At 34.1% G+C, this 13,401-nt stretch overlaps 1 protein-coding gene across 3 annotated transcripts in view; it reads right to left on the reverse strand.

Annotated features, from left to right (window-relative positions):
• The window catches only part of VPS13C (vacuolar protein sorting 13 homolog C), a 211,164-nt gene that overhangs the window by 173,909 nt on the left and 23,854 nt on the right, over positions 1-13,401 (reverse strand). For all 3 annotated transcript variants that reach the window (XR_007453840.1, XM_049613728.1, XM_049613729.1), the window contains exons 6-7: positions 2,573-2,682; positions 623-682 (exon numbers count right to left, since the gene is read on the reverse strand). Coding sequence is in view for 2 of the 3 variants with exons in the window: in XM_049613728.1 (XP_049469685.1) it covers positions 623-682; positions 2,573-2,682 (170 nt within the window). In the remaining variant the exon portion in view is untranslated. The remainder of the gene's footprint in view (positions 1-622; positions 683-2,572; positions 2,683-13,401) is intronic.

A 13,401-nucleotide genomic window follows, 5' to 3' on the forward strand; every position in this document is an offset into this window, starting at 1 on the left:
TTCCTCTTCTTTCTTCACTAAGGCCCTCTCCATATAACTAATGAGAAGACAAATATGTACCCAGCATGATTTACTCACTGTCCTTAACTTTAAACCATTTTTCCTACCATAGAGTTGTCCAAAGAAAATAGAGGGAAAAATGTCCAACGTGAATATACACACTATTTACCTTTCAAGATCTTTAGAAGAAAAGCAAACTGCATTATAAAATACTTAACCAAAATAAACTACCTTATATACATCTCAATGTAATACACTTGTACATATACACATTTCTAAGCTATTTGGAAATTCTACCTGCCTATACCAAGGATGAGAACATGACTCTATAAAAATTTGCCTTCCCCTATCTTCCCACATGTTTAAGATACAGCTTTTAATTCTTTAACAATGTTTGATATTGGTATCTTGATATTCATTAAATTCAAAGACAAATCGAAATAGAGAATGTGATAACAGCATCACTATAAATTTTGAACTTCTAGAAAAGTTGTAAAAAAAATTACACATAAAAACAAAATAGCTGTTTGTATCAACAGTTGGTTTTAGCAATTCACCCTGTGACATGGCAATATTTTACATGTAATTGTAAACTGTAAATTGTAAATAAGGCCAACATTACCAATAGACTGAGTTCTCCCAGTGTGACACCAAATGAAAGAGGCTGCTTTGGATCAGTGACCTATCAAAAAAGAAAAGATGACATGAAAAAATACTGATGGTAAAAGTGAAGCCATGCTCCAGTCTGTACAGTAGGCAACATAGGGCAATTAGTATGCAAGTAAGTCACACAGTCCAAATGGATTTGTGGGAAAAAAAGAAGAGAAAAAGGCAGTAACATGGCTAGGATTACCCATATTTTGTAGGCATGATATGAATACGATACTTTCCCAGTGAAACCCTTTTCTTATGAAGTGAACTCTTTTCTCACTAACTAGATTCTTGTCTAAATAGTGAAAAAGAGACAGTCTCTTTAGGTCTACTATTAAAGATGTTCTTCAAAGATAAAGAAAACAAGATGTCATGGATAATAACCGCGCCACTAAACTACTTTTAACACTTAGAAATGTGAACTGTCTCGTTAAGCCTTTAACATTCTTAACTTTTCAAAACTGCTTTGTTAGGAAAGGCCCAAGACTCTTAACATACTCTCTTAACCTGTTAAACTTTTGTTCTATTCCTGATCTTCAATACATAAGTTATATTGACACACCATGCTTACGCTGTACCACAATGTGTACAATGTCATTGTCTTAGACATCACAGGGATGTCCAAAAGTCATACAGGGTGGTTGGCCATGAAAGAAACTAGGGAAACTAGAGAGAGAAGAAAAAACATACTGTTTTAAGTCATCCAACAGGGACTCCAGAGTGTAGTCACATAGACCCTTCGCAAATGCAGGAAAAATGCATGCTCTGGAATAACTAAGAAGCACAAATCACTCTGGGAGCTTAGTTTTTTATTATCTTCCTTTATTTCCACGCTCATCCTTACACCTCAGACAACCAGCTCAAGATAGCTTGCAGCTATTTCAGAATAAAACATAACTCCTCACTTGCTAATGCACCACCCACAAACTACTATCATCCAGTGAGCATCTTTATGATACATTATTATACTTTCCCTACTCCCCACTTCCTAAACTCTATTTTTCATTATCCTAAATACAATAATTAAGGTAATAACATTGAAAGAGGAATGATACAAGGAAGATCCCTTTGCACTTTTTAGTTCTTTTCCTCTTAGACCTTTTTAATCTATCTTGCAGTGACACCAACTTAAACATTATTGATGTTACTTATCCCACTCCTGTGCATCTCTGTATATTTTTTTTATTAAAAAGAGAGAAATAATGTGTCTTTCTAATTGTACTTGCACAGTAAAAAAGCTTAGTTAAAGCTCAAACTGAGGTTCACATTCATCAATACGCCATTAGTTTCAATAATAACTCTCACTTCCATGATGTGTTGAGGTGATTTATATTCCTAAGTTTGTTTAAACAAGGGCACTGATAACTTAGGTTTTTTAGACATTTGTTAACAAAATTCAGTTTAATGACTACCTAAAACCAAAAGGTAAAGTCAAAATAAGATGGAGATAGTGTATCTTGCAAAACTACAAGTACGTATTACTAAAACTGAAGTTCTATAAGGAATCTGTGAGAAAAAGAAAAGTTCTATATACGTCAGTACTGCTTTAATTAAATCCAAACTTTAAGTTATTAAAAACAAAAAAGAATACAAACTCATTTTTAGAAGAGACGGAATAGCATTTCCATCATCTTAGGTAAGTGAAAAAATTCAAGGTTATTTTACATAATTTTCAAACTTTAAAACAAAACTAAATATATTATATTACTTTTAGAAAGGGGTATACAGTGGTTTTATATTTATACACATAAATGCCTAATGAAAGAAGTGTAACACAGGAAAGATATGGTAGTATATTCATCAGAAAAAAAAATCATGGATTTAGAATCTGGTACGGATAACCCATATCTAAACAAATCAATAATTAGTATCATAAAATACACAATTATTAGCTTCACCTCAATAAGTTTAAATTACTTACATCATCTTCATATTTAATGTGAATGTCTGTGATTTTTACTTGTACGTTTTTAATTACTTGGGTTGCCAATTTTTCCAAAAATGTATCCTTTTTGGCTTCTTTTGCCTTATCTATAAAAAACAGAAAAATACAAGGTCAAGAATTGAAATTCTCACATACTTCACTATCAAATGACCAAAGCATAGCAAAGGCACTACTCAACAGAAAGGACAGCCTATTCTGGTGTCCTTGTTTTATTTTAGATTTATTTTAGACTTTAATATGTGTTTCCAAGTTAAAACTTATTTTTGAAGTTACGGAGTATCTAACATTCATTTTACCTTTGAAGACAGAAATCAAGTGGCGATGTGTACAAATAACACATGGCATAAAAAACTACTTTTACCTACCTTTCGAGCGATCAAGACTTTTAAAAGGTTTCTTAAAATGTTTTTTGTGCTTTTTACGTTTACGTCCTTCTCAGTGGAAGCATTTTAGTGAGAAAAGGATAAAATTCAAGTTAGGAGACTAGAGGACAGAAAGAAAAACAAGAGAATTCTTCCTAACAGCAAATTCTGGTAGTTCGCTTTATTTCTATTCTAAACTGACCTGCTATTTCAATACAAACAGAAATTCATAAACCTCCTTAGTCTAGAATAACCTCCTTTAATCTAACAAATAACTTGGCAAGTACAATTATACAAAAATTAGACAAATATCCATACACAAAGTGCTTTAAATATTTTTGACTCTTCAATTAAAGTTTAACTTTAATTTCAAGGTTATCAAAATACTGGAAATGTAATAATGACCGAACATAAAACTTTCAGGGAAAGGTTTTCACAAATATATGGTAGGGACACAGGAACACAAATGAAATGAATGGTTAGGTTGGTGACAGGCAACTTCCTCTGGATGATACACCTCACAAGCAAAACCCTTGAACGAGTTAAGGATACAAAGAACCCCCAAAGAGAAGAATGTACATTGAACTGTACTTTGAAATTGGCTTAGTAACTAATTCCTTTAAAACCTCATCCTCTTTAACTGGCACTGCTTCACTTTTATGGCATTAAGCAACACCCATCTGATCCAAGTTACACACCTTTACACTCAACTTCCTACTAGACATCATCTCTAGTCTGCACTCTTAAAGTGGTCTCCGTATGGTCTCGCTTGCCTCTAGTCTCCACACTACCTCCAAAATAAACATCCTCGTAGGGTGCCACTAGACTAATACCTTCTACAATGCCATTCACAGCCTGTTAATCCCCTACTCAAAATTCTTTTTTAAGGCTCTCTGCAGCCCGGCAGACAAAATGAAAAAGTGTTTGCATGACACAAAGGTCCTTTCAAGATCTGACCCCTAGCTCCTTGTGCCGTTCTATCTCCTCTACTCATGCTTGCGCTGGATACTTCAGAAACACTATTCTTACCTAACAAAACAAGCCTAACTTTCTAACGGCTAATGCTTCTCTCTTATATGAATCATTCCCAGAACTTCCCTGAAGTTCTTCACCAGGCAAACTCCTGGAAGGCTCCCAAATCCCAGATCCCCTAAGGCCTTCTTCAACTATTCCAAGCAGCTCCAGGGCCATCTACCTCTGCACCTTTACATAGACTTCCACTAAGCAGTGATTATACTGTAATTGAAATGTTTACACAACTGTCTTGCCACTAGGCAGGAATCTTCATTAGGACAGGAATTATCCTAATATGTAGGCACACAGCACATGACAGGCATCTGTTCAAATGAGTCAAAAAATCCACATCTGAACATTGTAATAAAATATATAAACCCAGCTCAGGTTATATATATATAGCATTTGAGAAAATACACATGAAATTTAGCTTGAAATCTTAAAACTGTTCTTCCTTGGGGTGCCTGGGTGGCTCAGTGAGTTAAGTGTCTTGACTTTGGCTCAGGTCATGATCTCACAGTTAGTTGAGTTTAAGCCCCGCATCAGGCTCTGTGCTGACAGAGAACTCAGAGCCTGGAGCCCACTACGGATTGTGTATGTCTCCCTCTCTCTCTCTGCTCCTCCCCTACTCACACACTCTCTCTGTCTCTCTCTCTCTCTCTCAAAAATAAATAAACATTAAAAAAATTAATAACTAAATAAAATTGTTCTTGATATTTTAGAGCAAATTGTCCTGCCACTATAAAAACAAAGAACCAGGGGCGCCTGGGTGGCTCAGTTGGTTGGGCGTCCGACTTCGGCTCAGGTCATGATCTTACAGTTCTTGAGTTCGAGCCCCGCGTCATGCTCTGTGCGGACAGCTCAGAGCCTGGAGCCTGCCTCGGATTCTGTGTCTCCCTCTCCCTCTCTGCCCCTACACAGCTTGCACTCTCTCTGTCCCTCTCTCAAAAATAAACAAACATTTAAAAAAATTAAAAAAACAAAAAAACCCCAAAGAACCAAATCCTGGATTCCAAGAATAAAACCCTAAGTTTCAAGACGAAAATATTTAATAAATACATAAACAATCTGGACCTTGTTATTACCAGTATTTCTTGCCATAATGATGGTCCCTAAGTCTTTTTCATTCATAAATTAAACATCTAGAAACAGACTGAGTTCTCAAAGAAGTATTACTTAAAAAGAAACAAGAAAGACAAAACTACCCCCGCTTGACTAGAACAGCTTTCAGAGACAGTTTCAGCTTCTGGGTTTAGATACTACTGTAACTCACTCTTCTTACCTTACCTTATTATCTTTCTGGCTTCACAACTGTTTTAGCCTCTTGTTTCATCTTTATTTGATCCCAGTGTTAGAAAGTTTCTATTTAATCTGATGAATACTAAATTTATGATTCTCAATCACTCTCTAAATTGGTCCTCAAATATTTTGGTCTTGGGGCACCTTTTACACACTTACTTGAGAACCTTTCAAAGCTTTTTATTAGTGTGGGTTACAACTACTGATATTCGCCAGAGTGGAAATCAAAACTGAGCAATTTTTTAAAAATGTTTAATTCACTTTTTAAAAACTACTATGCAATAGCATTGATAACACATGTTCATGAAAAATAACCATATTTTCCAAACAAAAAATTGTAGTGAAAAGAGTAGCATTGTTTTACAATCTTACAAATCTCTTAATGTCTGGCTTGGCAGAAGACAGCTAGATTCACATACCTCCTTCTGCCTTTGATCCGCTGAAATATGTTGTTTAAATTGAAGCATAAGAAGAAAATCTGAACTAACCACATACACGTGCAACAAAAACAAACAAACAAAAAAGGGTGGAACATCTTCATGGTCTTTTCATGTAAATACGGATACTATACCCAAACTCAACAAGTGGTAGTTTCTTAAAGGTTAATTCCATTTTGGAATCTGAAACTCTATCAATAATTTTTTCATCCAAATTAAATTAAATTGGTTACCTTCCACTTTAAATGGATCTTTTACACATACCTGAATTTTTTTATCACTCATTGATAATAAGGAAATATTGCTTCATTGAATTATGCAGATCTTCTCAATGTTGAGTGATTTCATTATTTACCATCAAAAATCCCATTTGTTAGTACCCCTGCCAATCTCATCAAAAAGTCTTTAAGTACTGGGAAGCTGCCAAACTCCAGGTGGCAAATACAAGTTTTCCAAAATTCTAATTTTTGCTCAAAAGCTAAAATCTTATTATTAGCAACAAATATCATGAGTTGATTTTTGTTGAAGTGTCTACCAAACACCCAAATCTGAATAATAACAGTCTGTCAATCACTCTTCCACGTAAAATGATTTTCCAGGAAAAAAGCAACTAGTTCAGCTGACAATTTAAACAATGCGCAAGTATTTTTCCTTAAGACAATTATTCTACGTTAAGTGCTTCATACATACTTCTCCCTTTGTCACACAAAAAATTAAAGACACATAGTCAAGAGCTTAAGTTGATTCAAATTAAATTTTTTCTATTCCATCAATAACAGTTTTAAGTAATACTGGGGCTCTCTTTCTTTTGTTTCATCTTATTTTTTACTGTGAGTACATGGTAGTGAACAATAGAATGGCAACCAGTCAAGTTTGGTGCCACTGCCTTAATTCATGCTGAGGCAGCCGCAATTTTACACAACACTGCTTCTTCATCATCAGGACCAGTGTTGGCACAGAAAAAAATCAAATATTGTTTTAGTATTATTTATTACGAAAACAGTTTTGATGGTTTGGGAACTATTGCTCTGGAATAACTTTTTAAATGACATCAAATGGGGAAGGAATATACACTCAGAAAGTAGAAAGATGAAATGATCATGAAGTATACATTAAGTCCCACCCAAATGAATGAAGATATCATCACCAAATTAACTATTCTCATTTCAGAATCATCAATATTCTAGGACTAGTTTTTTATCCAGGTTAATGTAGTGTTTTTGAAAAGTAAACTCTGAATCAATTACATTTTCCTTTATAGTGATTGATCACTGTCTGGTTTTTTGGGGGGGAGGTGGTGTTTTGTTTGTTTGTTTGATCACCAATATTGTCCAATGATTTTGTTATGACTTGAACGGGCCACTGGAATTCATTTGTACCTTGGAGGCAGATAACCCCTAGTAGGATCAGAAAACACTGCTCCGAGAGACTGTAGAAAGTTGGTCTAATCATAACAAAATTAAAAAGTGAGCCATGAGTACTTCCTGACTATCTTTTATATTAAACAAAGTAACTGCAAGGCAAATTAGCATAGTCAGTCACATTTGCTAAAGGGGCAAATTTTATTAAAAGAGAAATGCCTTTCAAGACCATTTCACTCAATGCTGTGATATCTGCAATGCAAATTCTTCTTCCATTTGGCAAATGAACCCAAATATTAAACAAGTTTCTAGCTGTAGAATTCTAACCTAATGCTTATTGTTTATGTTTTGAGTACACACCTCACTTGCCATTCAATCGATACAAATTTTAAGTGTGACTAAGTTAATATAATAAACTCCTATAAAATTACAGAAAATATAATTAAACATGTCAAATTAATTTATAAATTATCAGAATTATTATTTTAACATACTTGATCAATTCCCTACCAAATAAAAGAATCCTATTGTAAATGCTAAAGCAGTCAGCCTTCAAATCTGCCTTTTGTGGAGCCTCAAATTTCAGTATGCTGTGTAAGACAATGGTCTACATTGGTCTCTGGAGCTCCTACGGAGGTAAAGCAAATCAGGGAGGATATGAAGGACGCCAGATGGACACCTCTTATCAAGGCTCTAAATAAAGTCCCACACAGTAAAATAGGTTCCATTTTCTTGCTTTTTACAAATCTGAAAACTACTACTATAGGAGAGAACTTGCCCAGCTGAGAAACTACTATATGACAGAGTCCACAAGGCAATCCAGATGTGAAAGTTGTCTACAGACCAAACTGTAAGCTCCACAAGGACAGCTCATGTTTGTTTTACCCCATGAACATTCAGGCATCCAGCACGGTGCCTGCCATGTGAATACACTAAATATTTAGTGAATGAACAAATGGCTACAGAAGGTTGGGAAATGGAAATGATGGTAAAGGAGAAAAACCTGAATTACATTTCCATATTTTCTTAAAAAAAAAAAAAAAAAGGCATGTCATCAAATGGGCTCCATTAAATGTTCAAGAGTAGATAAGAATATAATTTTTTATATAACTAAATAAAATTAACCATGCATACCCACCAGGCTTGATGTCCTTGTAAACAAAGTTTTCCAAGCCATATATGAACTCCCCTGAATGTGCCCCTGCATCCGCATGGCAGCAATAACCAGAATGCAAAGCATTTAAAAGACACTTTAATTTCACATGTAAAATATGTCTAAACTTAATTCAAAGAATTAGAAATCATGTGACAGAAGAAGTGAAATGCAGTGACACCAAAACAATCTATTTCTAAGGAAGTATTCACAGTGACACCATTTCCATTATTTCAACATACAAACTTTATTATCATAATACTGTAACAAAATTTCTTAGTAATTAAAATTGTAAGAATTAACCATTTCAAATTAAGCAAAGCAGACAAATTAGCACTAATATCTCACTGAATTGTTTGAAATTTTCCAACAGAGCAAAAATCAGATATTTTGGTTCCCTTTTTGCCTACTGTTTTTGCCCATTTGCAGAACGCAATATTGAGAGATATTTACACTAACTTCAGAGTCAACTAAAATGAACTCATCTTACTTTAATTTACTCTCATCTGTCCCTTTTTAGATACAATGACTCCTTTCTACCCATTCTTGTTAGTGATGGCCAGATAGCACCATCCTCCCATTCCCTCCTCACATACAGCATAGACACGACAGCAAGCTTAACCTTTCTAAAACACAGCTCTTATGACATCCCTCCCTGGATTTTTAAAGAAAGTAAAAGGGAAACTTACTGACTCTCTTCGTGGTTATAGATTAAAGTTTGTTATAACACGAAACTAAAAATAAAGGCTCTAGAGCCAGAGAAGGTTCAAATTACAGCTCTATCATTTTCTAGCTCTGTTGACTTAGGATGACTTATTTAACTTGCAGCTTTCTCCACTGGGAGAAATGGGAACAATAGCCTTAAGTCATAGAGTTGTAACTATTAAATGAGTCAATAAATAGAAAGCATTTTGAAAAGTGACCTGGCAAATAGTAGATACTCATTAAATGTTAGCTGCTACTATTGTCATTACCGTCACCATTATCACCATCACGGCATTCAAATCTCTTAAAATTGACCTAAACTCAGCTTTTTAACTTACATTTAACTACATTCTATCAAACTCCCAAATTCTTAGCTGTTCCCCATACATACTCCATACTTGTCTCTCTTCACTGTCCCCTCCACCTAGAAGACCCTGTCTTCTTTTCTGCAAACTCATCTTTTAGACACAGCTTAAATATGTGTCTAAACAGTGTCTGCCCTGATCTCTTTGGCTGAACATGATATGTTCATTCTGAACTTCCTTACCACTCTTATCTTTACCTCTCTGATGAGACTCAACACTTTTCTCCTGTTTATTATTATGCGTATGTCTTATTTTCTCAACTAAAATGTAAGGTTTTTGACAGCACGATTCACGGATTCTCTAACTTTTATGTTTCCATCAGCATGTTGAGCAGATGGGCATAAGACTTCTCAAAAGTACCTAGAAACTAACGATACTGCCTTTAAAATTCTAGTTTTAAACCTAGCATTCTATCCCCAGTCAAATCAAACAAGTATGTAAGTAAACAAAGACTTTCAGACTTGAAAGGATTTTAAAAAATTATATCCAATGTATCCTTTCTTAAAAGCTACAGATATGCTTCAGCATAACTAACAAAGAACAAAAGGCAAGGGACCCAGAAAACACTGAACTAAACACAGAAGAGTAATGAAGACCAATCCCAGGATGACAGCTGTGCAGCAGGACTGAAAAAACAACCATTTCAAAGGGAGATCTTCAAGAGAAAATGGGGATGGGGTGTGGGTGGGGAACCAATAGGTGGGTATGACAATAGTAAAGTAACACTGAGAGTCATATAACATTATTTCATGTGGCCAGTGAAAAGAATTAAAGGTAAATTTACACAGAAAAGAAAGCAAATAAAAAAGAAGCATTTACAAGTTCAAGAAAAACAAAAGGTTGTAAAGAAAGGAAATACAATCACAGTATATCATTTGACCTGCACAGTGAACAATTACACTGTCAGAGTAATGTAAATTTGACCTGTAATTGGCCATAAATTATTATATACCATATTCTGAGACGAGAAAGAGGGCAATTTAGAGTGAAAGATGATGCTAAGAGAAGTAAACTCCGTGACTACCATAAGAGGATATCCTAGGTAAGACCTTATGCTAATAAGTTAGATAATGGCAGAACATCAGTATTTCTAAAACCACGGTTCCCTCTAAGGAATGGGTCTAAAGGGTAGAGAAGAGCAGAACAGGGGATTGACATTTTCCCTCAGAAGTCTTTTTGGGAAAACTATTTGATTTTAAAGTGTGTGTGTATACTACTTAGATAAAATTAACATTTTAAATACAGAATCTATAGCGTTTGGGAATCTTTGGCCTTCATAGGAATTTAATCTTTCCCTTTACTTTATAAAAGCCTTTCTAGGAAAATAAACTCACTATAATAAAATAAAAGGAGAAAAATATCAAGAAGTTTATTTTAGGTGGCTCAGTCGACTAAGCGTTTGACCCTTGATTTCGGCTCAGGTCATGATCTCACAGCTCATGGGTTCGAGTCCTGCATCAGGCTCTGTGCTGACAGCGTGGAGCCTGGTTGGGATTCTCTGTCTTCCTCTCTCTCTGCCCCTCCCCCACTCACATGCTGTCTCTCTCTCTCTCTCTCTCAAAAAATAAAATATACATATTTATATTTATTTATATATTATATATGATATATATATTATATATTTTTAATATTTATATTTATATTTTAAAAAGTTTATTGGGGGGCGCCTGGGTGGCTCAGTTGTTAAAGTGTGAAACTTCGGTTCAGGTCATGATCTCACAGTTAATGAGTTCCAGCCCCACGTCAGGCTTTGTGCTGACAGCTCAGAGTCTGGAGCCTGCTTCAGATTCGGTGTCTCCTTCTCTCTGACCCTTTCCCGACTGCACTCTGTCTCCCTCTCTCTCAAGAGAAAATAAACATTTAAAAAAATTTTTTTCATAAAAAGTTTATTTTTACAGTTGAGCAAATTGTTTAGAAATGAACTATTATATTTCAATTTTATTTTTTCCCACAAGACTGTGGGCAGCACTCTATTTTACCAAATAGAACAAATTAAGTAAAAATACTTTTTTAAAGCCGATTAGCATGATTATTTTGTTTTCAATTTTATCATCTGCTGCTTTGAGTTGAACTACTTCCTCTTCTCACCTCTCTTAGTCTCTATACATGTGACATGGTGCTTTTGTGCTTTTCAAACCAAGAAATAAGTGGAAAAATAATAAGTCTCCAAAATAAAGTACAGTATTAATATTAATAATGGCGAAATGCAAAGCATCTAAAGACTAGGGTGTTTTTTATCATTTGCATGAATAATACTATATAAAAATATGACCTATATTCATGGAAACTTGAAAAAATTTATATGCAGTCAAGATAATTAAATGTATTTTTTAAAAAACAGTATCAATATATATCCCAATTCTTGAATTCATATCTTTTATTTTAAGATTTATTTTGAAGTAATTTCTACACCCAACATGGGGCTCAAACCCACAACCCCTAATCAAGAGTCATATGCTCTACCAATTGAACCAGCCAGGCACCCTGAATTCATTTCTTTTATACTCAGAATATTTTTCTGAAAAATCTAAGATAATAACATTAAAACTGAATTTTACATTCTAAATTTTAGTTCTATCCCCCCAAAATGTAAATTTTACTATTCAGGAAGTTACAATGTAATTATTGTATATTATATAAGCATAATAGTCCTATCGACACAAACTGAGGGCCGCAGATGTTCAGCCCCTATAAATACATCAAATCATCCTAAACATATAAATTTCCTAAGCATTAAACAGGCAGCATTCAAAATTTCATAGGTGCTCAATACAAAATGTACAGCAGGTTACGATTTTGCCAATTAAGCTGTCAACTACTAAAACAGGAGAGACTATACACACTTCTTACAGTTCACTGGAAACACTCAAATATGTTTTAAACAATCACAGCTAATTCCATCCAAAAATAAAAAAGCAAGAGGAGTTTGGAGTTTATTTCTAAAAAGGAAAAATATAACTTAATTTTATATATATAAAAGTTATGCATATAATTATGCTATATTATATATTATGATACATATTTTATATGTCATTTTATCTAAACATGTATCACTATGCCTACTGATAAATATATGTCATTAAATACGGTGTGTTAACAAAATATACTTAATATGACCTGTATCAAGAAAGAAATGAAATTCTAACGCTCTCCAAGTCCTTCTCCTCATTTTTAGGGTACTATTTCCACATATACTAATTAACCAAAAGTGAATAAAAGTAAATAATCGCACTGAATTGTCATAAACAAAACCATTCTCACTTTGCTTTATTTGGCACACAAAAGTAACAGAAATAAAGAACACTGTTTTCATAAAAACACAGATTCTTAAACTTCAGGGGAAAGACAAAATATGCTCAAGTATGAAAAGAGAAAGGTAAAACACATTTAAGTTTTTAAAAAATTTCTTTCATTTAGACAGCCTCAATACTTAAAGTATTTTAGTAATTTTCTGTAAAAGAATAATTCTGCTTAAGAGCAAGCACTTGGGGCAAAAAAAAAAATGATAAGGAATTTTAATGAACAAGCTATTTTTAAGAGATTTCTTACTGATTACACTAGGAAACAAAGTCATTTCTGTCATTTCTAACTCACGGTTTGCCCTACCTTTTAAGAAAGACCAAAGAGAAATGCATTAGCATTTGTGGTATCGTCTTCTCCCATCACAGACATGCATAAACATGCCAACCAAATGATAGAAAAACGATGTAAACTGCTAGTAATTCTCACACCCCAAACAGCAACTGGGGTGTGATTTGACTTGAAAGAGAAAAAGTGGAGGCCTGGAGGAATCCTTCAACTCATCACTCTATAGACTACTTTTTCATCTCATCCTTATTCTTTCTCCATAAACCAAATCAAAATAATCATCATATTTTTAGATAAAAACAAAAAATTAAAACTTAAGGCAAGATGTTAAAATGCTGAAATCTGAAAAATCAAGTTTTTTAAAAATATCCTATACAATATAAGGAGACATAGCTAGAAACAGAATTACAACACTACTTCCTCTAAACATTATTTCACTACACTGATACGGTGAACCTCATTATCTTCCATGGATACACCTAAAAATGTAGAGATAGAACCTATCAGCATTTGGCAAAAAC

Source organism: Panthera uncia, assembly GCF_023721935.1.
Source record: "Panthera uncia isolate 11264 chromosome B3 unlocalized genomic scaffold, Puncia_PCG_1.0 HiC_scaffold_1, whole genome shotgun sequence".
NCBI lineage: Eukaryota > Metazoa > Chordata > Mammalia > Carnivora > Felidae > Panthera > Panthera uncia.